Here is a 24,896-nt window from a genome sequence, read left to right as displayed (position 1 = left end):
CACTTAATTACTACATAATATCAGCTAATTTTTTTGTTGATATAAAATTGAGGTAGTATTTGCTATAAATTAGGTACTCTTTATAGAAATAATATTTTATTTCTTTAAAATGGATTTAGCTGATTTAGAGGACTGAACCAGGATGAACTATCATCTGAAATAAACACAAAAAAAATAACGATAACTTTAATAACAAAAGATATTAATTTAAAAAAAAATATATACATAATAAATATTTTAATTAATGTAAATCGAATGCTTAAATCATAAATAATTAATTAATGAAAATTAAAAAAGTAAATAACTGCTCTCATTTTTTTAATGAAGAAATCTAGTTTTAACGTAGTGTAAAATATTAATGCATTTTAAAAATTAATATTATAAATAAATGTTACATTAGAAAAGTAATGATTATAGTTAAGTTTCTATTTGATTAAGTATACATTTGATTTTACCAACAGTATGGCCAAGACAAGTTAATATCAGTAAGGAACAAAATCCAGTTGTTACCACAAGCCATATTTATTTGTTATTTTAAAAGCAATTCTTTTAATAACCATACTACATTGTACCAATACAAATTAATTTATATTTAATAGATCAACCCTAAGAATAGAATAATTGAAATAGGATGACTTATCTTATTTCATTATACAAACAGAAGCGCTTTCACGAACTTAATTCACATCATCATTTTTTTAAATAAAAGTTTTTGTTTTTATTTAGAAATTGTTTAAAGTTTACATTTTAATTGTTTAATTTTTATCTTTGTTTTAATTATATTTTTATATTTTAATTTTAACTTAATTGATACATTTTTATAATTTTAACAAATTTTAAATTTAAATAAAAGTTTTAACAATTTTTTATCTAAGATTTTAAAGTATGATAGTTAAATTTAATTTAAAAGTGTTTTATAAAATTTAATTGGTTTAAAAATATTTTTAACATAAAATTATAAGTGAATAATGGATTACAAGTTTATGATGATTTTGTAACATATATATATAAATGTATGCAGCTGGTTCATATATATATCAGATTGATAAAGGACATTGTAGTTTTAACTGCACAAAAGTACAAAACAATTGATATTTCCTGTTGTATTCTACAACACAAACTAAAAGTTTTAAATGTTTACAATGCAATAAGAAATTAATACTGAGTTTATTGTTAGATCTTTTATTTCAATTTTGCTTATCTAAATAGGGGAAATTCTACTCAGTTTTTAAAATTTTTTTAATGAAATTTATGATTATTTTTGAAAATCAAACACTTCATATAACAGTTTTTATCTCAATTCTGCTTATCTCAATTCAAATTGTTATTTCTTGGATACATATTTATAATTCTTTTCTGATTTTGCTCAACCAAAAAGCTACTTGGCTTCTTTCTTAAAATAATAAGAAAATTCAGTACATGACATGGAGATACTGAATGAAATACACTAAATCTGTAGCTTTAATCTTTGCAATTTGAGTCTTACCACTTCATGCATTTCATCCTGCTGAAAATTGTTTCTACATAATATTCTTTCTTATTTAATATTTTTTACTTAATCCTTTCTTGGGAGAATAGGAAATATATGTTGTAGTATGTTCTTTAAATTTGGATTCCAGCCAATGGAAAAAAAACATTTTCCCACTTTTTCAGGCACAATGTAAGGATTACTGTGAATAAGAATCATCATTAACTTCTGTCTTACTGAATTCAGTCTGCAAAGTTCAGTGAACAACCCATCACCATCATATTGAACTCCCAGGTTATTAGGCACATTTACTGCCTCCTCCAACTCAATATAATTCTTTAGTTTGAATGGTGGGTAAATAAATGGAACTTCGACTAGTCAAATCACTGCTTTAGATACTGGAGAATTTGTTAAGATAGTAAGGCTTCTCTTTTGAATCTTGCTTGGTCAACATGATAATTGAGTAAGAATGATAGGTGAAGATGATATGAATGATGATATGAATGAAGATGATATTTTTTTTTTTAATTTCTCTGTAAGAAATGAAGATATCAATATGATTTTTGGTGTACGTAATTTTCATGTAAATATCTAAAATACCAATTTCTAGATTTTTCAAAATTCAACCTTGTAGAGATGAAAAAAGGCAAAAAAAATTTGAATGATTGTAAATTTTCACAATTTCCAACTATACTAAACAAAATATTCACTAGATTGGAGCTTGTAAATAGTCTGCAGATAAATATCTAAAACAACATTTTCAGGTTTTTTTAATTTTGGTTTATTAAGGAGTGCGACAGTACATGGTACAGCAAGTCAATGAACACAGCCACTACCACTATTACTGTCTGTGCAACTCGATTGGCTGCACCTGCCTCCTGTTACTTGAATAAATATGTAAAATATAAAAAAAAACTGATAGCGAAGGGAAACACAAGTAGCCATACAGGCCAAAGCCATGACGGATATGCTAGTATATATATATATATATATATATATTTATTTATTTATTTCTTCTACCTGTACATCTTCAGAGTTAGAATTTTAATTTCTACTCTTTTGTCATTATTATTACAACTGATTTTTATGGACTATTAAGACAAAAAGTTGTTATAGCCAAGCTATTGTTATAGTCCATATTTAATACAACCCCAGTATCAGCTGAGCATTAACACAATTTCTTGAGATTATCTATAACAAAAACCAGCAACTTTATTATGAGCCTAGCAACAGGTGAAGTTCTGGCCAACTTTACTTTAACAATATTCTTTAATAACATTCCTTCTGTTCCCCATATGCAATGTTAAAGTATGATTAATTAAGTCTTAATGTAAACCATTTAAAGTTGTAATTTCTTAAAGACAAAGAGCAAATAATTTGATAAATTGCAACCTAGTAGCAAAATACATTAATTCCAAAAATTAATTAAAGACTTAATACTTTTTGCTTTTTCTTTTTTATCACCATCAAAGTACTTAAAAAAAAACCTCTGATTCTACTGAAATGGATTTCATCATGATAAATTAATAAAAATAACATAATAGATAGTTAAAATAGCTATTTACCATCTCAATCACTGAAATAAATACTTAATTATTTGATAAACTATCTAACATAAATTATAACAGCAAAATAATTAATCTAGAGATAGTAAACAACTTTCTCTTCAGTTTTAACAATCGTCTAAGCTTTTTATTAATTTCCATATTAAAAAAAATCAATCTGTAGGAAACATCTCTGAAAAAGTAATTGACAGTGACAAAAAAAGAAAATGTAGTAAGTAATAAATTTTTATTGTTCTTCTAAATTGAGAAAAATTATTTAATTTTTGAAAATTGTTTTTGCCATACTTTCATATTATAGTAGATATATTAACAAAAACAATTTTCTCTTTATTTACAATTAACATATGTATAGTTTTACTAAGTAATTATTTTAATAAAATAATATTGAAGCTTTTACATACCATATTGTTTACCATTTAAAGCATAAGGTGAATTTGCATTTGTAGCCAAATAAAATACACCTGATTTACTGAAAATAAGATATGTTGATTATTAAAAGACTATAATTCATTTAGGCGTTGTAAAAAGTAAATCATTTCAAAAATTACAGAAAAATGTTACAGAAAAAAATATTCAGTTGACAAACATTACAAAACTTTTTTCAAAATTATTTTTTTAGATCCTGCCTGTCTATGTACTTCAACGATTGTTAAAAAAAATAATCAACTAAAAAAAGGTATTAAAAATAAAACTTCAACGTAGGCATTTTAAATTAACTTCTAACATATCAAAAAATTACAGTACATCATAATAAAGCTCATCATCTTCAACAGGTGACTTCAGTAAAATGAATAAACTATAGAAAGTTTATCAATACAAATATATGATACAAAACTTGAATTTTTCCTTAATATAATCTAACATTATGAATGACCTATTTTGAAACAATATAAAAATAGTTCAATCAAAGGCTTTTTGCAGCTAATTGCCTTTTTCAGTGGAGTTTCTGTATTGTTTTTGTTGTGGACTGACTTGAAAATGATTAGACAGTTTATACCCTTTAATATTCAATTAAATTATACATTTTATCTGCGTTGTGTTTGATCATTTACTGAATTACATTTGTCAAATTTAGCATGTTTTTAAATTTCATCTTGTTTAAGTGTATTGAGATCTTCATTTTTACATAATATGTGTAAAATTTGTTTGCTATCTTTATTGACTTTTTATGTGTGGATGATTTCTAAAAAAAAATTTTCAAAAGTTGATTCTATTTTTGTGTGTAGAATCTTCTTTCTTTTTCTATAAATCTTCCTCGATGAATCATGAGACCTTGCCGATGGTGAGGGGGCTTGTGTGCTCAGTGATACAGAATAGCTGAACCAAAGGTGCAACCATATCAGAAAGGTAACTGTTGAGAGCCAGACTAAGGAATGATTCCTGAAAAAGGGCAGCAGCTCTTTCAGTAGTTGTTAAGGGCATAAGTCAGGACGACTTAAACGACCATATCAACATCACTCAGTCCTCTGAGTACTGCGCATCTGAAAGCAATGGAAAACTACAGCTGCTTTTTTTCCAAGAAAATGTAACTCTGCATTTTCATATAGCAATGATGGAGGCGCCTTCCTTGGTAAAATATTCTGGAGGTAAACTAGTCCCCAGTTTGGATCTCCGGGTGGGGACTACTAAGGAAGGGGTCACCAGAAAATTAAAAAATAATATTCTATGAGTCGGAGTCGGAATGTTAGAAATCTAAAAAAGGTCGATAGGTTAGAAAATTTAAAGACAGAAATGGATAGGATAAATGTAGATGTAGTACGAATTAACAAGATTTGGCGGGAAGAGGAAAACGACTTTTGGTCAAGTGATTTAAAATAATTAACTCAGCTTTAAATAATGGGCAGGCAGGAGTAGGTTTCGAAATGAACAAGAAGATAGGGAAGAGAGTAGAGTATTTCAAAATGCATAGCGATAGAATCATTGTAATAAGGATAAAATTGACCCCTAAACCAACAATGATAGGGGGTATACCGAAATGAAAAGACTAGCACCAGATAGGGAAGCTTGGAGAGCTGCATCAAGCCAGTCAAATGACTGAAGACAAAAAAAACTCTATAAAATGTTCTTCATATTTATGCGTGAATACTTGTTGAGTTTGTTCAGTGTATGATTTGTTTAATTACTGCTATTTAATTAATATACTTATGGACTCCTGTGATTATTGATGTTTTATTAGTTACTTACTGTATGATCTTTGAATTTTATTATATAATTTTTTTTGCTTTTTATTTTTTAAATGTTTTCAAATATTACCTAAAGTTTAGCTATAACAGGTATTAAAAAAATAAATTGTAAAAAATAAAGTCAAGTAGTGAATGTGGTATAGACACAAGTAATGTGTGGCTGTTTTAATATAATCAGAAGAAGCAAAATGTACATGTTAATAGAACTAGAAACAATGTATTTTGTACTAATTGTAAGAGCATGAAGAGATTTAGATTTAAATATTACAAAAGATTTAAAAAATAATTCAAAATCTTTGTAGTAAACTGATCAAATAGATTTTTTCAGTTTATTCGATTTTAATTAATACAGTTTAATAATACTAATAATATTACGCTAAATAAAGTAATAGCAAAAAAATTAAGTTAATCAATTTTTGTTTTAATAACCAGTTTATTAAAGAAAACTTGAAGCTCCACGACTAATTATTTAATCTTCATCAGGCTTGTATATTATTAAAAGCAATATAGAAGCCTGATGAGTAAGTATATGACAGAGTTTATTTAATTTATTTAATATATAAATTAGTTTACATTCCATTTTTTCTCATGGTTCTATGATAAACAAATATATAAAACTAAAAAAAATTTTAAATTCATAAAGATTTATTATAAATATTTCAAACCATGCTGATGATGTTTGTCCAGTAAAAAGTGTTCAAATCCTATAAATGGTTATCATGTGTATACATGATAACATGTGTATACATGATAACATGTGTATACATGATTATGTTATACATAATTTCATTTCAAATTTTCTTTATAAAAAACTTATAACTTTGATTCTTTCAGTACTCAGACTAGACAATTCTACTGTAACTTATTTTTGGTAAACAAATGGTTTGAAATCAAAACTAAAGTAGCAGAAGAAGAACTAATTACAATAAATTTTGAACACTCTATTTTAATAACCTCAAAAAATATTTACAGTAAATAATTAGTCAGAAAATTATTCACGAAATCTTTTTTATATATTCTTAGAGTGATCATATTCTTACAATACACGGAACACAAACAATTCCAACCTCAATCAAAGACAATTCACACAGATTTTCATATATTTACTTCTAAATTATCCTAATGAAGCAGTTAATGCTCTCTATTAACTATTCAAAAAAGTCTGACATTCAGAATTATTTCAAAAAGAATAATGTCAACTTTAAAGCAAGACATATAAGATAAAAAATATAATAATAAATATTACCTGGTATCAGTGTATTCACCCATTACATTTTCTTCTTTATCATTACATGTTCCTTTAGAAAAATCAGAAAAGCTTTGACATTCCTTTGACCAGAATCCTAAATTTGGGTTAGGTTCGTCATACTGAATGCTCTCTCCAAAGTATACATGTGCACGAGCATGGCTGCAAGCAACTGTACAAATTAAGTAATCATAACATTATGTTAGAACAGTTAATTAATAATTTTTTCACAATATAATTTCAGGAAAACAGAAATTGTCGTGATTGCATAACAAAAAATCTTCCCATTCATTATCACCACCTAAGAAAATTTTTGCTGTAAAAAAGCTATTAATTCCAAGTTTTAATAAATTAAGTATTTAAGGTGAACAATGAATATTAAATGAAGAAACAGAAAAACTAATAAAGATATTTTGGCAAAAGAGGAAGGATTGAAGTAAACATTAGGTGTAGGAGATGGATTGGTTTACAATCCATCTCCATTGGAATAATACAAATACCATTCCATTGGATGGAATGGTATTTTAATTCCTTTCTTCAAAAGGAATTAAAATACCATTGAGAAGAAAACTTTAGAACAAGAGGATGATGCTAGAAAAGCATGTCACAGGAAAAAAGAAACAGAAGAGAAAAAATTCTAAAATTAGCGTAAGTGACTGTTGAAAAATAGTACTAGGTGTTGTTCCTTTATGAAAGCCTTACGTTTCGAATAGGAGTCATCATGAAACAAGTTCAATATGTTAAAGTATTAATTCATTAAGTCTTAAATGAATGTTTTAAAACATAAAAATCTCCATTTAAAAATTTTTCAGTTCTGTTGCAGCTTAAAGTTGTTTTGAGGTTTTTTCAATAAGAGTTTTAGTATGTTAACCGAGTGTTATAAATGTACAGGTTTGTACTAAAATGTTGTGAATTTTAAAACAATATGTACTGTAACTGTACCAAGTCCAGTAACTTTGTCTCCGAAAAAGTTGTAGTATAATTTTTGTAAGTTACTAAAAGTAATCAGTACACAAATAATATACACTAATATAAAAACACAGAGATTTTCTTAAAATTACAGTTTTCTTTAAGCATTTCAAGTTGTTAAGTATTAAAAAATCCACCATTTGAGTGTCATATTCTATACACCATTGTCAAGAACTGATCATCTTTGATGAATCTGTTCACATTGTGTCAACAAATACCTCTTACAGAGTAATATAGTTTAATTATATTCAGTGTTAATTATTTTCCATGTAAATTACAGTATATATCCTTCAGCCAATCCTTATTTTGCTTTTAGAGCACCACCATGTAACATAATAAAAAGTATTGTTTAGCTGAGGCACCACTAAAGTTCAGTTTGTTTGGCGAGTGGTGGCATATGAGTTGTTCAAACTTAGTTGTCTTGATCCAGTAATAGAAAAAGTTTTGATCTGCAGACAGAATACAGAGCAAACCTTCATCTACAACTGTAGTTAAGAATACTTGGATCTATAATTTTGCCTTTGCCAAAGTACCTTATGTACCTAATATATTACACTTCAGAAGCTATTCATAAATCTATTTCAGGAAAACAAAGCTTGTCTTTGAACTTGTCTAAACTATGCATAGTTTTACTTCTATATTTGGCTACATGATTGTGGATAGTGACATTAATTCATGATTATTTTTATTTCTAAGAATCATTATCACATGTAGAATGTACACAGTTAACAACACTATATGCAAATCAAACATTTTTAACAAAACATATTCTATAAATCATGTCATAAGTCTTAACTTACTTAATGTCAGTATAATCTAATTTGTCAGCATAAAATCATTACCAAATATGATCATGATGCTAATAGTAATATAAAAAGTTAACTTATTTACTTGGAATTACAGAAAGTAATTCCAAGTAAATAAGTTAAAATTAATTACAAGTAAAATTAATCTCATTAAAATATTATACTATTTCCAAATTGGTTTCATAATTTTTAAATTAACACATTATCTAACAAACAACATATTTAATTTTTTTTCCACATTACATTATTTCTTCAACTCCACTCAGTATGTCCTCATCTTTGTCATCAATTTCATCCATGGAATTGTTGGAACTGTTATCAATTTCATGTAATTTTACAATAAAACACTCGGAAATTTGATCTAACATTATTCAAGTTTTAAATATTTTGTTTTCCACAGTTTGCAAACTGCTTTCCAGAAATTTACATTTATTTCTCTAAATGTTTCTTTCACCAGTTCTACTGTTTTCAATTTCTTTTGGGCAATGTGATTTTTAACATGCTCAGACATTTCAATAACATTTAAGTTGGGATGATATGATAGTAATCTAACAAAAACAGTATGTCCTTTTTCAGCAAAAATGAATCTATTTTGTATGTTTTAAAAAGTGTTTTAATGTAGTTTGATCAGCATACAAAATTCAGGTTTGAATGTTTCGTGTGGAAATTGTACCTTGTTTTGAAAGCCAGTCAATAATGTTTTGTTTTTTTTTTAATTCGAATTAGGGGTTGGGTTTATTTGAACATTTTGGTGTGGTGCATTGTACATGACTATTACAGATCTCAGTGACAGATTCGGTAGCAATTGAAACATAACCCATTTTTTAAAATAATTATTAAAATTCATATTGTCATGGTAGTCGCCCGTTTTTTGACCCGACTTAAATATTAGGAAAGTATTTTCAATCAAAGCATCTTCTCCTCCCACATTAACTACTATTGCTTGAATCCCTTTACAAACAGGAGGTTTCAGTCCTTCTGAAGAAGGGTTGGTCCATATTTGACCCTTCATGAGGGAGAAATGTATATAGGTTTTATCTACATATATAATTGGATGATTTTGTTTTCTGTACCATGTTATAAAGTGCAGTTAATGCAACCTTTTATCCCAAATATCATCATTCTTGATCAAACCTTTTCTGTTATTTTCAGGTTTTTTCAACCAGAAAACTAAATTATTCATAACTATATAGAGCCCAAATGCCACTTCAAACATTATTTGCTCTTTTACTAATGGCAAAAGTTTCCACAGAGAGGGGTGTTCTCTATGCCATAAGTGGAACTCAATGACTCTCTTATGAATAACAGTTTTGTTGAAATTGTCCAGGTCAATTTTCAACTTCTTTCTCGGTTGTTTTTATAAGGTGTACTGAACTTTGCTTCCATCAGTTTCATGTTGCTGATTTAAAATACACTGAAGGGATATAATGGATGCACCTGTCACTTTAGAAACATGAGTCTGAATTTATTTTAAATTTTTTGCTTGTCCTTCTTCAGCTTCTTCTTCATATAACTATAAATATTCAGAATAACTGATAAATTCTGATTATTAATAATCCCTTTCCCCGAATTCTACCGGTTTTTGCCGACATTATGGATTTATGTTTAGACTAAAATAAATTAAATTTACAAACCATCCAAATAAAGTTAACTAAATAAACTTATTAACAAATAACAGCTGCGAACAAAGGGCGATTATATAAGCATTAAATCCAGTTATTGCTCATAAAAATTGTATACACTATTTTCAGAAAAGTATATAAACGCAATGTTTTACACTCAGAGTTCTGATCTCAACTGACAAGTTGTTTACCCCTAACACATAGTATTGCTGTGATTACTACGCATCCATTTCTATCTGCCATCACTAAACAAACAAGCTGTATAAAAGTTGTAGTCAGTTCTAATGCATATGAATAAATTCATCTAACTTAATGTACATTAGGTTATACCGTAATCAAACCTACACCAAAGAGACTAAAATTATCCTAATGAATAAATGATTTGTCTTTAAAATATATTTATTCTGTTATTTGACGTACTGCTTTTATTTAGTTCAGTTGATGATAATCAAATTGTAACGTGTGAAAGATCATTACAGTGCTTTAAAATAGTTTAAAAATTATTGTATTTTATTTATTATACGAACATACTAGTTATATTATATTTATATAAAAAAAATGTTTTTCCCAATAGCTGGCTTTACTACACAGCAGGTATACATAGATTCTCAATGAGCATCTAATATTTCTTTCTGTGATTAGGGTTAGCTTACTTCAGCTATTTTTATATTTGAAATGAGACATGTCTACCTGTACACAAAGACTTACTTACCCCAGGGCCATCTATGCGATAGGCAAGGTAGGTAACTGCCTACAGTGACAAAATTTGGGAGCTACAAAACCTAAACTAGAGCAGAAAAAAAATAAGCACAACCCACAAAAATATATTTTGATTACTTGAGTTCAGAAAATAATATTATTTACTATTTATTAGTATAATAATATCATTGTACTAGTTTTGTTTATTGTTTTAGAAGTATATTTAAATTATTTCTGAAAATGTTACATTTATTTTTAAAAAATATTCTGTAATTTACACTACTTTGGAATTATCAATCATTATGATTGGGATAGTTAAGTGACACTATTTGTGGTGATTAATAATCATTGGCATGTATAAATGAACATAGTATACTTTTTTATGATTGATCAAATATTAATGTTATGTTTATAAAATGTTTTGTAATGTAATACAGACATGGTGCATCTTCTTTTAGTCTAAAGTGGTTTTTATTCTTTTATTATTGTAACTCTTGGCCCAATTATGATTATTAGGCTAGTCCACCATTTTCCTTAAATAAATGAAAACTTGCACACATAATATAATGTAAAAAGATAATTTACGTTACTACTAATAAAATAAATCACAAAGTAAAAACTGATTTAAATAATGAATTTAAAAAAAAATTTTATTCTTTGTAAAAAAGAACTTTCAGTAACGGCATCAGTAAACTAGAAAAACTATCTTTTACAGCTACAAAAATAATGATATACTGAATTTAATAACATTCGTTTATTTTTTATAACAATAGTATAAAAAAATCAATTGGTATGCTGCTCCCAGTTATACTAAAAATAATATATTTACTTTGAATAAAGTAAACAAGGACTGTCATAGGACAAAATAATGTTAATAGGAATCACAGAAGTGTGCATACAAACTTTTACATTTTGAGATTTCTTCACAGATTATATTTTTTTAACTGTATTTAGTACATCAATAGCATGTTATTAAACTAATTATAAACTAAAATAATATTTTATTAAGTAAGTTATTCAATACACTTTTTTAATTAAATACCCATTTATTTTAATAAACAGATTATTGTGTATGTTATTTTAGGTGTCAGAATTCACTCTAATTGCTTTAGAAAATATACAACTGTTGTAAAATAATTTTTCTATATTCTCTCAGAAATCAGACACTGTAGTTATTGTTTTGTTAATGCTCCATGAAGTGTAGATTATGTTTTTTTGTTCTCAGGTTTCTTTGTTTTTTAATAAGATGTTTATCACATTTGGAATATTCTTTTTCTATGAAACTGATTTGTGACAATCACTGTTAATATTTTTCAGTACCCTTTTCTTTTTCCTATTTGAAACACCAGAGCTTGGAATTTGTTTTCTAAACCATAGTAGGTACTGCTATCATTCTCCTGGTCTCTTTATCCTTTTCAGTAAATCGAATGTTTGTGCACACATCTATCATCTTTGTATGCTTTGATAGCTAGCTCATTCATATATTTTAAGTATGTGATCAATCCATTGGAACATTTATGAGTTTTTTCTCACTAATTTTTTTATATTTTGTTTAATTCTTTTCTGGTGATCAGTTCAACTTGCTTTAGAAAGCAAGTTATATATTAATTAGATTTATTTGATTGTTGGATTAAGTAGACATTATTATAGGCTCCTTCATCCCTTTGTGTGTGTGTGTGTGTGTGTGTGTGTGTGTGTGTGTGTGTGTGTGTGTGTGTGTGTGTGTGTGTGTGTGTGTGTGTGTGTGTTTTGCTTTCCTGAAATATATTATTGTTTTGGTAAATTCCCTTCCTTTGACTGTAAACCATCACAATACTCAAAATAAAAGAAAATAACATAAAAAACTTATAATTTTAAAATATATCTCTATAGACTAATGTAAAAACTGATATTGGTTAATTGGACTGTGACCTAATAATAAGAACAATTTATAAGAAAGAAAACAATAACCATCTTTTAAGCTACAGTATTCACTGTTTTTGAGTACAGCATGACATAAAAATAAAAGTGCATTCAAAATAAAAAAAATCATTATTTGAGAATTTTAATTAAAATTACTGTATAAAAAACACTTCAGCCTCAGGTAAAAAACCTGATATCAATCTATTATTGAAATATTAATTAAAAAACAAAACTATCCTTTACAGATCATTCTTTTTCACTGCTTGAAGTATATTATAATTCTTCAACATCTGCAGAATCCTTTAAATTTGTGTAAAATCCTATGAAACTGGAGGAATGCTGAAACTGCTTGCATAAAATCTTTTACATCTTAAATTTTTATTATCTACACATCTCTCATTTGGTATAATGTCCATTAATCCTTAATTTAGCTTGTCTTTTTGTAAAATCAATCTCTCTGAAATTTAAATCTTTATTTAACTGAATATGAACATTATCTCTTTATTTAAACTTATCTCCTAATAGTCTTTTCCATTTTGTCACTCTCCTTTCTAATTGCAAAGACGAAATAAAACTTTCATCGGGCAATTTATGTCAAAAATGATTAGCTCTTAGCATTTGAATGCCTTTTGCCCAATCCAAGCATGTGCAAATGAGATTATGGTGTCTTCATTGTTTTTTTATTAACCTAAAATCCTGGGTATCAAACATTTATGACTGTTCTTATTTACTTTATATTTTTTACTGTAAATGATGTAGTCCATAATTGCCACTAATTTGATGTTTTCAATATGTCCTGCAAATTGGTTATTGTACATAATCAAACAGGACTCATCAGTTATAAGATAAGCCAAAAAAATTTCACATGGGACATTCTGCCATCTGCACCTTTGTCATGTATATACAGAGTACATAGTTTAAATATGTTTTTGTTTAAAGCCTTGTAGCCTTTAGAACAGATCTAGCAGAGGTGTCAAACATGAAGAATAGGAAAAAATTCATTTGTCTGCTGCTTAAACTTATGAAGCCTAACAAAGGATACATTTTCTGATCAGTTGAGTAAAAAAAAATTAAACAAAAAATTGTAAACTGGTTCTTGAGCTAGTATGATCCTAAGCTCCTCAATATATAAAAAATAATACAAAAAGTTGTAAAAAAGTTTTATTGACCCAAGTAGCCCACAAAAAATAAAAATAATGCTTTTTCATCTTTTAAAATTTTTACTTGTTAACTACGGTTTGTTTTAGAAGAGCAGAAAAGGTTGTAGACTGGATGATAAATATATATAATCATAAAATTTATTTTTAATTAAAAAAAATTATACACTTTATTCCTTTAATATTTATTCTAACTAGACTTAGAAGTACTGAATTTTAATAGATGATATATAAATATATATATATATTCTAAAAGACTTAGAAGTAAGTATTACAAATAGTACAAAATTTTACTTACAGCCGTATATTCCACAACCTGGCATAGGATGAGTCCCTCCATTGGGATAAAAATCAGTATGTCCTATTGCACTTGAATATCCAAGTGTTCCACAACTTGTATGAATTATATCAACAAATTTAGCATGTTCTTTATTTAGAGCCATTGTCTTTGGATCAAGTAAATAACTGTTGAAAAGTTCAAATCCAGGACCTGCTGGATCCAAACCTAAAAATATTTAATTATCTAATATAAAATATACATTATAACGATTTTCATTATCTGGTTTAGCTCTAACCATTAGCATAGACAATATTTGAAATTTAATGAAAAAATAAGTTTACCTTACTCTTATTACAAACAGCACTCTACTATAATAAATATTCACATTTTATCATCTCATCTGTAAATTTTTAATTATATTCAACTAAATTACTTATTGTTGAGCTATAATCATATTGTTGAGAACTTATTTTTACTTATTGTTTGAGAACTTATTGCTGAGTTATAATCTTGTATGTTTATTTGAATTTTACCTTTGATGATGGAGAATACCTATTGAAAGCATTAAGTAGACAAGTAGACAAATGAAAAATAGCAGCTACACTGCTTCTTATTTTTTCTTTTTTTGCGAAAAGACATAGTGTTTTTTCTTAAACTGATTGCTTATTCTCTTTTTTTGTTTCATAACAAGTTGTACAGTTTTAATGTTCTGAGTAGAAGCAATTAATCTAAATAAGAAATTTAGATTCAAGGGTAGAAGATAAAGACAAGCAAGCTGTAGTTCATGAGGGATAATATGTGCCTGTTGCTTTTTCAATTGTGTTCTGAAGATGGATCAGAGAAATTGAAAGATAAATTTGAGATTAAGGTAATAATCAAAGAAAGAAAATAGAAATGTGATTTTCTATTGATATTGGGCCCTTGGCAGAAACCAGAAATGATGAACTACGTTTACAATTTTAAACATGGCCTAATCTAAAAGTGAAATGAAAATGAGAAAAAAATTAAAAATAAGTATGAAAATATTATATTTCAACTAAATTATATTTGTAATAAAGAATACTTTAAAAAAATACCTCTAATTTTGTTACGCAACTTTTTTTCTTCCATTTGATGAACAGCAGTACTTGAATATGTAACTTATTCCGAAAAAGGTGCATTTATGAATCGCGCCGCTAGGTTGTAATTGATAGTACTAGGTAGCATACAAAACTTGATAATGTACTTCAAATAATGAAATTTAAAAGAAAATATACTACAGCTTGTTTTAATAGTAAATGCTCTTATGTAAATGAAAGTACTGAAGATGAAACCATTTTTTTAATTCCCATTACTTTATTAAAAAAATAAATAAAAGTATTAGTTTACAAGAAATTTTAGCTGCTAATAATAACACAAAAACACGAACAATAGTATTCCAAATGTGGCAACAAAGATTTGTTACATAAATCAGAAATAGATCGATTGGTAAAATTTTTATTCTAAAATTAGAACTGTTTGAACTAATTGATGGAGGAATAAAGAAAAAATCATTTAATAATAATAATATAAAATGAGTGTCCACGGACACGATAAAACTCGGGGGTTACACTTACAAAGTAATAAGTGCAATATTACATCACGCATCTTCGATTCGTGAAGGTCATTATTATACTAGTTTTATTTAAAAAAGGTAAATATTGTATGAAGTGATCATAGAAAAAAAAAAATTGGCCGAGAAATTAAAAAAATTATATATTTTTTGTAGAAGGCAATAAATTTTAATAATTAAAGCATAAGATAACAATCAGTAATTCATAAAAAATTAAAATAATAACTAACAAACCGCAGTCATATCCAAAAAAAAAAAAAATGAAGCGTACAACCTAGTACTTTTTTCTTTTTCCTGTTTAGCCTCCAGTAATTACCGTTAAAATAAAACTTCAAAGGATGAATGAGGATGATATGTATGCGTGTAAATGGTAGCCGTGTACAGTCTCAGTTCGACCATTACTGAGATGTGTGGCTAATTTAAATCCAACCACCAAAGAACACTGGTATCCATGATCTAGTATTCAAATCCGTGTAAAAATAACTGACTTTACTAGGACTTGTACGCTGAAACTCTCGACTTCCAAATCAGCTGATTTCGAAAGACGCATTCACCACTAAACCAGCCCGGTGGGTTATCTATCCAGTGCTAGCGGCGCGATTCATAAACGCACCTTTTTGAGGAAAAAGTTAAATATTAGAGTACCGCGGTTCATCAAATGGAAGGAAAAAAACGTTGTCTAACAAAATGCCAGGTATTTTTGAATGTATTCTTTATTACAAATCCATTTGAACTCAAATGTAAAGTTTTCATGCTTATCTTTTCCTAATTTTCATTTCACTTTTAGGTTAGGTCATGTTTAACATAGTTTTTTTCCGATGAAGTTCGAACGAACTTCTTGATATCAAAAGTTGATTAGACCAAAGAAGCAAACTTTTAGGCCGTAATGTCTAATAGTGTCATATGTTGATTTATATGTAAGAAACAATTCGTGTTGTGTAGAGTATTGAAGTTTTCCGTAAAAAACATGGTCAGTAGGTAAATCAAAAGGAAGAGAATGAAGGCTCCTTAAATAGTGTTACTAGAGGATGTTAAAAATTAGAATTAGGTAATGTAAGAAGTGAAGAGGTGTTAAACCAGAAATAGCTTAGTTTCAGAATCTTGTAGAGATGAACTAGGTTACATATCAAATATAACAATTGTATAGAAAGATATATATTTCTTACTGTGAAGTACAAAACATAACCCAGATGCACTTAGTCTTGCTCAATCTCAACTGAGTATTCTTAAGATATTTTCATTTATGCAACTCTATTGAGAAAGTGCACAATTAATCTGGGCATTGAGCCATAACTTGTAAAATTAATATTCCAACTTCCGTACTGGAAAACTAATTTTCATAATGATTGATTGACAATGATACTATAAAACTTGTCCATTTTATTGGATAGACAGTAATTTTACATACTCCAATCGCTATACAGGGGCAAATGTTCTCTTTCATCTGTAAATTAACTAGGAGTAACTGAAACGTTCTCTTTCATCTGTAAATTAACTAGGAGTAACTGAAATGTAAGGAGATAAGAAATGTTACATAAGAACCTAAATAATTGAAATGTAAACTGATTGGATTGTTTTTAATTAATTTTCTACTTTTGATTCTTTTTTAAACAGTAAAGTTGGAGATAAGGCCTGCAATTTACATTATAAAAACCAGGCATGTTTTGTTAAAGACTTTTTATGGTAGTTCTCCAAGCTTCTTTATTATTGGTCATATTCAAGTATTAAAACACCCAACTTCATTTTATTTCAATCCACAATATTTTTAAGTGGAAAAACTCGTTTGGTAGAGTAAAAATATTTATTCTTGCAGGGTCAATTTAATGGTTTTGTATTTATTTTCATTGAACATGCAGGTAGTATAGAAATTGGGATAGTATCAGAACTCTCCCTTCCTCAGTATATTCTGGAGATTTGGATGGGCAGACCAGATTTTTTCCATTTCCTAATAATTCTCTGTTTCCTCATTTGTCTTAATGAACAGGTTAGTTCAATATATTATAGGATATTATAAGTTATGAGATACTACATTGCCCACTGTTAAAGAATATAACAAAGAAAAAGTATGTCATTCACGAAAAAATACCTCTCCCATGATGAATGTTTGATAGTTAGCTCTCAAAGATGTGATAAATAAAAGTAACATAACACTCATTCTTGTAACAAAAAATATGTTTAGATAATAACAAAGTATCTTTTTGTTTGAATTAAATAAATAAAACCAAAATGTCAACCTTTGTTCCTTTTTATATAGCTAATATTTTAAACCTTTTGACCCTGATATCCAACTGAGCTACACGTAAATGAATTCCTTGTTTTACTTGTTAAATCTACCAGAAATAGAATATAGATGAGAGCTGGAAATTACAAAATTAAATTTTTAAGAACTGTAGTTTTTTTTATATTATTACCTGTTATACGACTAACTGCTTCTCCATTCTCTTTCACATAATATCCTGTAGATCCTGAAACATGAGCTCCCAAACTATGACCAATAAGATGAACATTTTCAATTTTTAGTAGGTTGTTTTCTTTTAGAAATATGATACGTTTTGCCAATTCTTTTCCAACATTTAATGTATCAGATGCAGAAACACGATAATCAGTCCTTCCTGCTATTATCTCCCAATTTACAGTTACAATATTCACATCTTGTGTAGAATTAAGGTATGCTGAAAATAAGTTAAAAACCACTTACTAGATATATTTATAAATATATTCCTAATTTGTGGGTTGCAATCTGTTCATCTGGTGAACAATAAGCAAACCCCCCAAAGTCCAATCAGATGAAAATGATATGTATGATATATAAGTGAAGTATAGTCTTGCAAAGACTCAGGCCTACATTTTTGAGATGTGTAGTTAATTAAACCCTAACCACCAAAGTTCAAATACACCAATATCCACTGTTTAGTATTCAAGTATAAAATCAAAACAAGTAACTTGTAATGACGAGTTTACCACATGTAATGATTAAAAAAATTGTAAATAACATCTGAAATTTAACATTTATTTCTATCATATTTATAATTCCTTGTCAGGAGAAAATAAAAGTGAGAAAATTTTAATTTGTAATGTTGATTTAAATTTTGTTTCATATACTAACCAGGAGGTTGACCAATTACAGTAGGATATAATTGATAAAGTTGTAATTGTTTGCTGTAATTACAGCAAGATGATGACCCTTTTCTTTTATGATCAAGTAAGAAATGAGTACTGCAGTATTTACTTCTTTCTTGGAAGCTGTACAGTAAGTGAAAGAAAAATATCAAGTATCAATCAGATTCAACAGAACCTTCTGAATGAAAGACTAAGCCATTGTCACTCCATGGAGTTGGCAGATTGGAAGTATAATTTGTTTTATTTTCTGTTGTGCTTGCAATTCCTTAGAATTGTACTATTGTACTATTTATTATAAGTATTTTTTTGCTGGTTATGGTAAATGACATCTTTCCATTTTCTTGTCTATTCATTTCCAACCATTTATATTTCTTCAGGTGATTGAAATTATTAAATAATATCATTTGAACTATCGATCCTTCAGAAAATAGACATTTTTAAAAGGAAGATGATTATTATAAATTAATGATTGTTAATATAAACACAAAATAAATTTATCCACATGATAATCATTTTAAGATCTTTTGTAATGAAATGATTCTAAGAACTTGACAGTGAAAAAATATTCATTCAATTAAGCACAACCTAGGAATTTAAAAAAAAATAAATATCTTGCTGTTAAATAGCTGACTAAAAACAGCTACTGAATTATTTGTTGTTTACTTTCCATGCTTGTAGTTTATTCTGAATGTGGTTCAGAATAAACCACTTTTTGTGGTTTTCTGGACTAAATTTTACAGCTATTTTAAGGTATTCAATAATTCTTTAATTACATATAGATAATTACAACTTATCATGAATATCCTTTATCTTAATTAATTTAATTAATCTTAATATTCTTCATTGTTGACTAAAAAGTTGAATTGTTTTTTTTTTGTGGTTTTAGCATTGCTTTAAACTTAGAAAGGTTAAGATATTTTTACTCATGTTATAGCAACTGTGTAGGAAAAACTTAATGAAATTTTAACATACTTTGTAGGTTCTGTATTTTGGTAGTTTTTTAATGATTAAATGAATAAAGTCTCACTTGGTTAATGAAGAAATCCCAATAATTTAATTAATACTGGACAAAATGGAGTGAATAATTAACATGTTTCCTTTTGAGTTGTTTAATATTAAAACATGTATGACCTCATATATATATATATATATATAAACTAAACTTTGTTTGTTTATTTATTCTCAAAGTTCGCAAGAACCAACTGACTGATTGCTTTCAAATTTGCAGAATGCATTTGTGCTATCTTAGGAAATGTTTTAAACCATAGATCAAGGCCCACTTGTGGGGGAGGTGGGTTGAAGTAGTCAGTTAAAGAAAGTCATTGAAGAAGAAAAAATTGATTTCTAAATTTTGAATCTTTTCTCATTAAAGGTCTGCGTACTTTAGTTACAATAGTTATTACTATTCTGTTTTTTGTAATTTAGTCTCTTTTTCAGATTTCTGAAAGCCTGAATACTTTAATTGTTATTTATTAGTATTATTCTCATAACCAAGGTGTAATGAACACTGCGGGGGTTCTGGACAGACGAAAATGGTAAGCGAAGTGAGCTCTGCGACCCTGGGGAAAAATTCATTTTTAGATATTAATGTGAAGAAAATTCTCTTCAAAAATCAAATTGATATCTCAATTCGTTCCAAGAAATGTACATAAATGTACATGTGTATTATAACACTTTGTTCAATACAGGACCCAAGAGTTTGTGTGATCAAAGAGTGTGGGTTTCAAAACAGCCGGTCTCCATAGTAAAAATATTAGTTATAACTGGTTACCCATATTTCATACAGATAAAAATGTATTTTGTCCGGTTCTTATCTGACAAACACCACTAGGAGGTGACCTTTGTAATAATTTTTTTTTGTGTAATCATTTAACTACTTTATTTTATGTTTTTTAGTCAAGTAACTAAAAGCAGGTGAAGCCAATTGCTTTGCACATACAATAATAGCAGCTGTATTGGTTGAGCCACCATGCTGCACCCATTAATAAAAACAAAATTAAAAAAACTCATAAATGGTTTTTAGATATTTATCTGAAGAGTATTTGCAAGCCCCAGCCTATTGAATATCGTGTTTAGTGTAGTTATATATGGGAAAAATTTTTCAATCATTGTTTAAAGTTTTTTTTACTTTTCTTCAGCCCATTCAAGGGCTGAAGAAAGAGTTTTTTTCAAGAGCTTCCTTGATTTTGAAAAATCTAGAAATTGGTTTTTAAATATTTACATGAGAATTACACACACTAAAAATCAAGTTGCTTTCTTCATTTGTTACTGGGGAATTAAAAAAAATATCTTGGTTTCCAAAAAAATATCAAAATTCATTTTAACCCTTTAAACTTGGAATTTAAAGAAATCTAGAAATTAATTTTTAGATATTCACTTGAAGAATACACATACAAATAAATTAAAAAGATTTTAAATCTCATTGTTATTCCATTTTAACCCTTTAAACCAGTAATTTCAAAAAATACTTTCTTATTATGCACTTATACCATAAGAAGATCATGTATACAAATTTTCATATATTTATCTTCAGTAGTTTTTGCTGGGCATTGATGAATCAGTCAGTCAGTTAGGACAAGTTGCTTTATAGGTACAGACAGAATATACAGACACGCACACACATCTAAATGACAAGTTATATATAATTGGTGTATTAATAAGTTTATATACGTATATATATATATAGTTTTTTTTTGTTTTGTTTAACTAAGCCTACAGTGTTAGTTGTAGAAACTAACAGAGTATTCTTTTAAGATATAAACGTAATGGAATTTCTCTAAAAATGTTTCAGTTCATTATTAATAGATAAATTAATTTTAATTAAAAAAAAAAAACAAAATGGCAGACAGTTGGAAATTGAAATGAGACAAGACATTTGTCCACATGAAAAGTTTTGTTTATGTTATGTCCTAAATCAGTCTTTCAAGTTTAGCAAACACCTCCCATGACTCTCTTTGTATACAAATATTTAATTTGAAACAACCATTTTTAAAATTTGTGTAGAAAATTATTTGCTTAAATTTAAAAAAAAATTAAGTCATATTTTTCATGCTGATCAATGAACATGACAAATAGAATAATAATTAGCAAACACAACAACATTAAATCGATTAAGTGTATGAATTATCGCATGAGATATCATACATAACATAAATTTATGAAAATAATGTGAATTATTCTGAAAGATCAAAGTAACTATAAATTTATTATCTGTAAATTGCTTAATGCAACATAAAGAGAGAGGTACAGCCAGAAATTTGTTTATAAGATATTTGTGTATACCCATCGTATTAAATAAGTTGTAAAATTTTATTCTGCCACTTCATATATTCATACCTCTCATAATGTTTTCAACAGTTGAAGAAGTACTGCTAGATAACCATCCATGTGTAATAAATTTATAAGCTGAATTAGGATCAATAAAATCTTTAAAAGTATCAAGATCTTCACCAGAGATGGTTACACCTTCTCTATTTTTCCTGAAACAGTTTTCAGATTTTCAGAGTTTTATACGTTATCCCATCTTATTCAGTTCAATAATTACTATGATATATGCTTACTGTGATTTTAATGAAAACACTTGTGAACCGTAATAAGAAAATCTTTAGCAGATACTATTATTGAAATAGAAAAGTTCTTTGTCTACACGATAGAGAAAAATAAAGCTCATGTGGTTTGTAGCTTACCTCTGTGGATTGTTATAAAGATTTATTTTTATAAATAAACATACAAATACATTTTAAAAGGTGGCTGAGAAAGGTCCGCTTTGATTTAGCACAATATTACTTTCTTTATATTTGAGTGATCTAGCTGGTAACATAAAACTACTTATAGATGGTACTTAAATCTTAAATTTATGTTTGAAAGTTATAGCAGTAGAAAACAGTTTTAACCTTTTGGACTACCTTTAATTAGAGATAAAATCAAGCTATTACTTTTTACAGAAATTACCAGAAAAATATTAAGGTAGATAATGCCTATTTTAATTATAGTCAGATTCAATTACTTGGAAGGGTGTGGGATTTTTTCACAGTTATTTCATCCAATTCATCCTCCTTGTTATAATATTTGCATAAAATATTAGTTGTAATATTAAAAAAAATAAAGTTATAAATTTGCTAGTTTTATTGGTATAATGTAGGATAGGATATTAATCTTGTCAGCATATTACTAGTGTAGTGAATAGATTGTTAAAGTTTTATTTTTAATAAGAGGTAACATTTTTAGGAAGATTGGTTAAAAATGTATGATGCGGAAAGAAAATTTATTCAGGATATGCTGTGGGAAATATTTTACAAGAAATCCAACTGGCCAGTTTTTTAATCCTCAGATTATTACTTTCTTATATCTGCATATAACTTCTTTTTTTGTAATAAAATAAGTTTGTTCGGTATACAAAATTATTTATTTTATGAACTGTAATTTCACAAACTGTTCATAATTATTCAATCCATGGAATAACTGGTTTTGAACTATCACCTATTATGCAGGTTTGCTGCTTTACAATTATTAAGGTAATAAATATAGTAGATTTAAAATATTTTTCTGAGATGAAAGTCAGTTTCTATTTTATCAAGATCTGTATTCATGTTCTGTGATTCTGGGAGTATGTACAGTTTTCCGACTTGTTCCTTGGCTTTGTACTTACCCGTTGTTAAAAAATCAATAAGAGTTCAAATAGGTTCTTGAAAATTTATTTGCAAGGTAATTTAATTCTTATCAACTAATAATTACATTAAATAATATTTCAGCATTCACAAAAAAGATTACCAGATAATTAATGATAAAAATATAATAAACATAGATAAATAAAATGTTTAGCTGAAGCCAGTTGGGTTCAATGGAACATTAATCCCTACAAAAATTTTTCTACAAAAAATAAGATATGAATTCATAATACTCACATTTACAGACATTGAAAAAATTTTCCACAAATTCAAAAAAGCTGACTAAATATTGCTAGAATTTCCTGTATATTAATAATAAAAATGAAGAGTTATAACCAAAAAAAAAAAAAAAAAATAGAATATATTTTTTTTAGAAGCGGAGAATAAAGTTAAAGAAATATTTTTTCTAGAAATATTTACATATAGGTTAAGCTTAGTAAATTAGCCTAAGTAAAGTTTTCTCCAAGTATAGTTTTCCCTTCAATAAAGGCTTAAATAAGAAAAAAAAGATTTATAAAATTATTCTACATTTTAGGTCTCGTCTATAATTAAAAAAATATATATATAAACATTTCTTGATAGCTCTATGCACTAAGTATATAAACTTTCAAAAAAATTCCTGAAAAATATTTAAACTGAAGGGAGGTAGAACAAAAGAATAACAAAAAAATTATATATTTAAATTTTAAGAGGTGGGGTTAATTTTTTGAATAATAAATTTACTTTAATGAAGTTTTCCCTAAAATGCCTCAGAAGAAAAAAAATATCGGTTTTTGTGTGACCCATTCCCTAATGAATTAAAAAAAAAATTAATATGTCATGCCTCATATATAGAAATATTTGACAAAATTTGAAGAAAATTGGTGTGATTAGTCCTAAGATATAAGGCCAAAATCAGTGCGACACACATACATATGAAATTCATTTATATGTGTGTTTTTTTTTGGTCTAGATGAACTAGTTGGGCCCTAAAACATACAAGATTTGAAAAAACCTGCTATCCCATTTTTGATAGGATCATCATTTCCTTACTATAATTGTTCTAGTCATATTTGCTGGGAAAGTAAAAAACCACTGAACCACTATTAAAAAAAAAAAAACAATATCAAACAAAAATTTGCACAGTAGTCAAAAAATTTTAATTTTCCTGGGGTTTAAGTAAAATTACTGCAATAAGTTCTCCAAAACAAAAACAGGGCATAACTTTTCAGTGCTATAAAGTACATTTCTTACCGTTTGAATCTACTTTTGACATCCATCATCATTGAAACATGTCACTCGTACACCAATGTAATGTAACTCTACCCACTAAAGAGAATTAACTAAACAAACTTGAACTCTGTATGTGTATACATACACACACACACACACACACACACACACAACATTATTATGTATATGTATATATATACATAATTTTAATTACGTACATATACATAATTTAAATTATATGCACTTTACAAACACTTCATGACCAACAATGATCCTTCAAAAACTAATCCAAATACCTTTACCTCATCTAAAGGCATTAAAAAGTCTCAGAACTCTCAATGGTAATCTCTGAAGAAGTTTCATTTAGAGCAAGAGCTATCTCAGACTCGGCAGATGTTTTTATAACTTC

At 27.4% G+C, this 24,896-nt stretch overlaps 1 protein-coding gene across 1 annotated transcript; it reads right to left on the bottom strand.

The window, feature by feature from the left end:
* Positions 1 to 104: 104 nt before the first annotated feature.
* On the bottom strand, positions 105 to 24,537 carry LOC142326917 (lipoprotein lipase-like). The gene is made up of 7 exons (XM_075369648.1): positions 24,509 to 24,537; positions 21,945 to 22,087; positions 17,900 to 18,160; positions 13,916 to 14,122; positions 6,463 to 6,634; positions 3,435 to 3,502; positions 105 to 154 (listed from the first exon to the last, which is right to left on the bottom strand). The coding sequence occupies exons 1-7, from the start codon at positions 24,535 to 24,537 to the stop codon at positions 105 to 107; spliced, it is 930 nt and encodes a 309-aa protein (XP_075225763.1).
* Positions 24,538 to 24,896: the final 359 nt, after the last annotated feature.

The sequence above is a fragment of the Lycorma delicatula genome, chromosome 6 (genome assembly GCF_047948215.1).
Source record: "Lycorma delicatula isolate Av1 chromosome 6, ASM4794821v1, whole genome shotgun sequence".
NCBI classification, from domain to species: domain Eukaryota; kingdom Metazoa; phylum Arthropoda; class Insecta; order Hemiptera; family Fulgoridae; genus Lycorma; species Lycorma delicatula.
Note: the sequence above shows the minus strand (reverse complement) of the source record. Positions and strands in the feature narration are given on the sequence as shown.

What these genes read in the sequence shown, in the direction of transcription:
- LOC142326917 (XM_075369648.1), bottom strand. Translation starts at nt 24,537, where the DNA reads ATGATGGATGTCAAAAGTAGATTCAAACG. An exon ending in TGTTGAAAACATTATGAGAG is followed by an intron (nt 18,161 to 21,944) that starts GTATGAATATAT and finishes ACTTATTTTCAG; the next exon opens with CATACCTTAATTCTACACAA. An exon ending in AGGTTGTGGAATATACGGCT is followed by an intron (nt 6,635 to 13,915) that starts GTAAGTAAAATT and finishes TAATTTGTACAG; the next exon opens with TTGCTTGCAGCCATGCTCGT.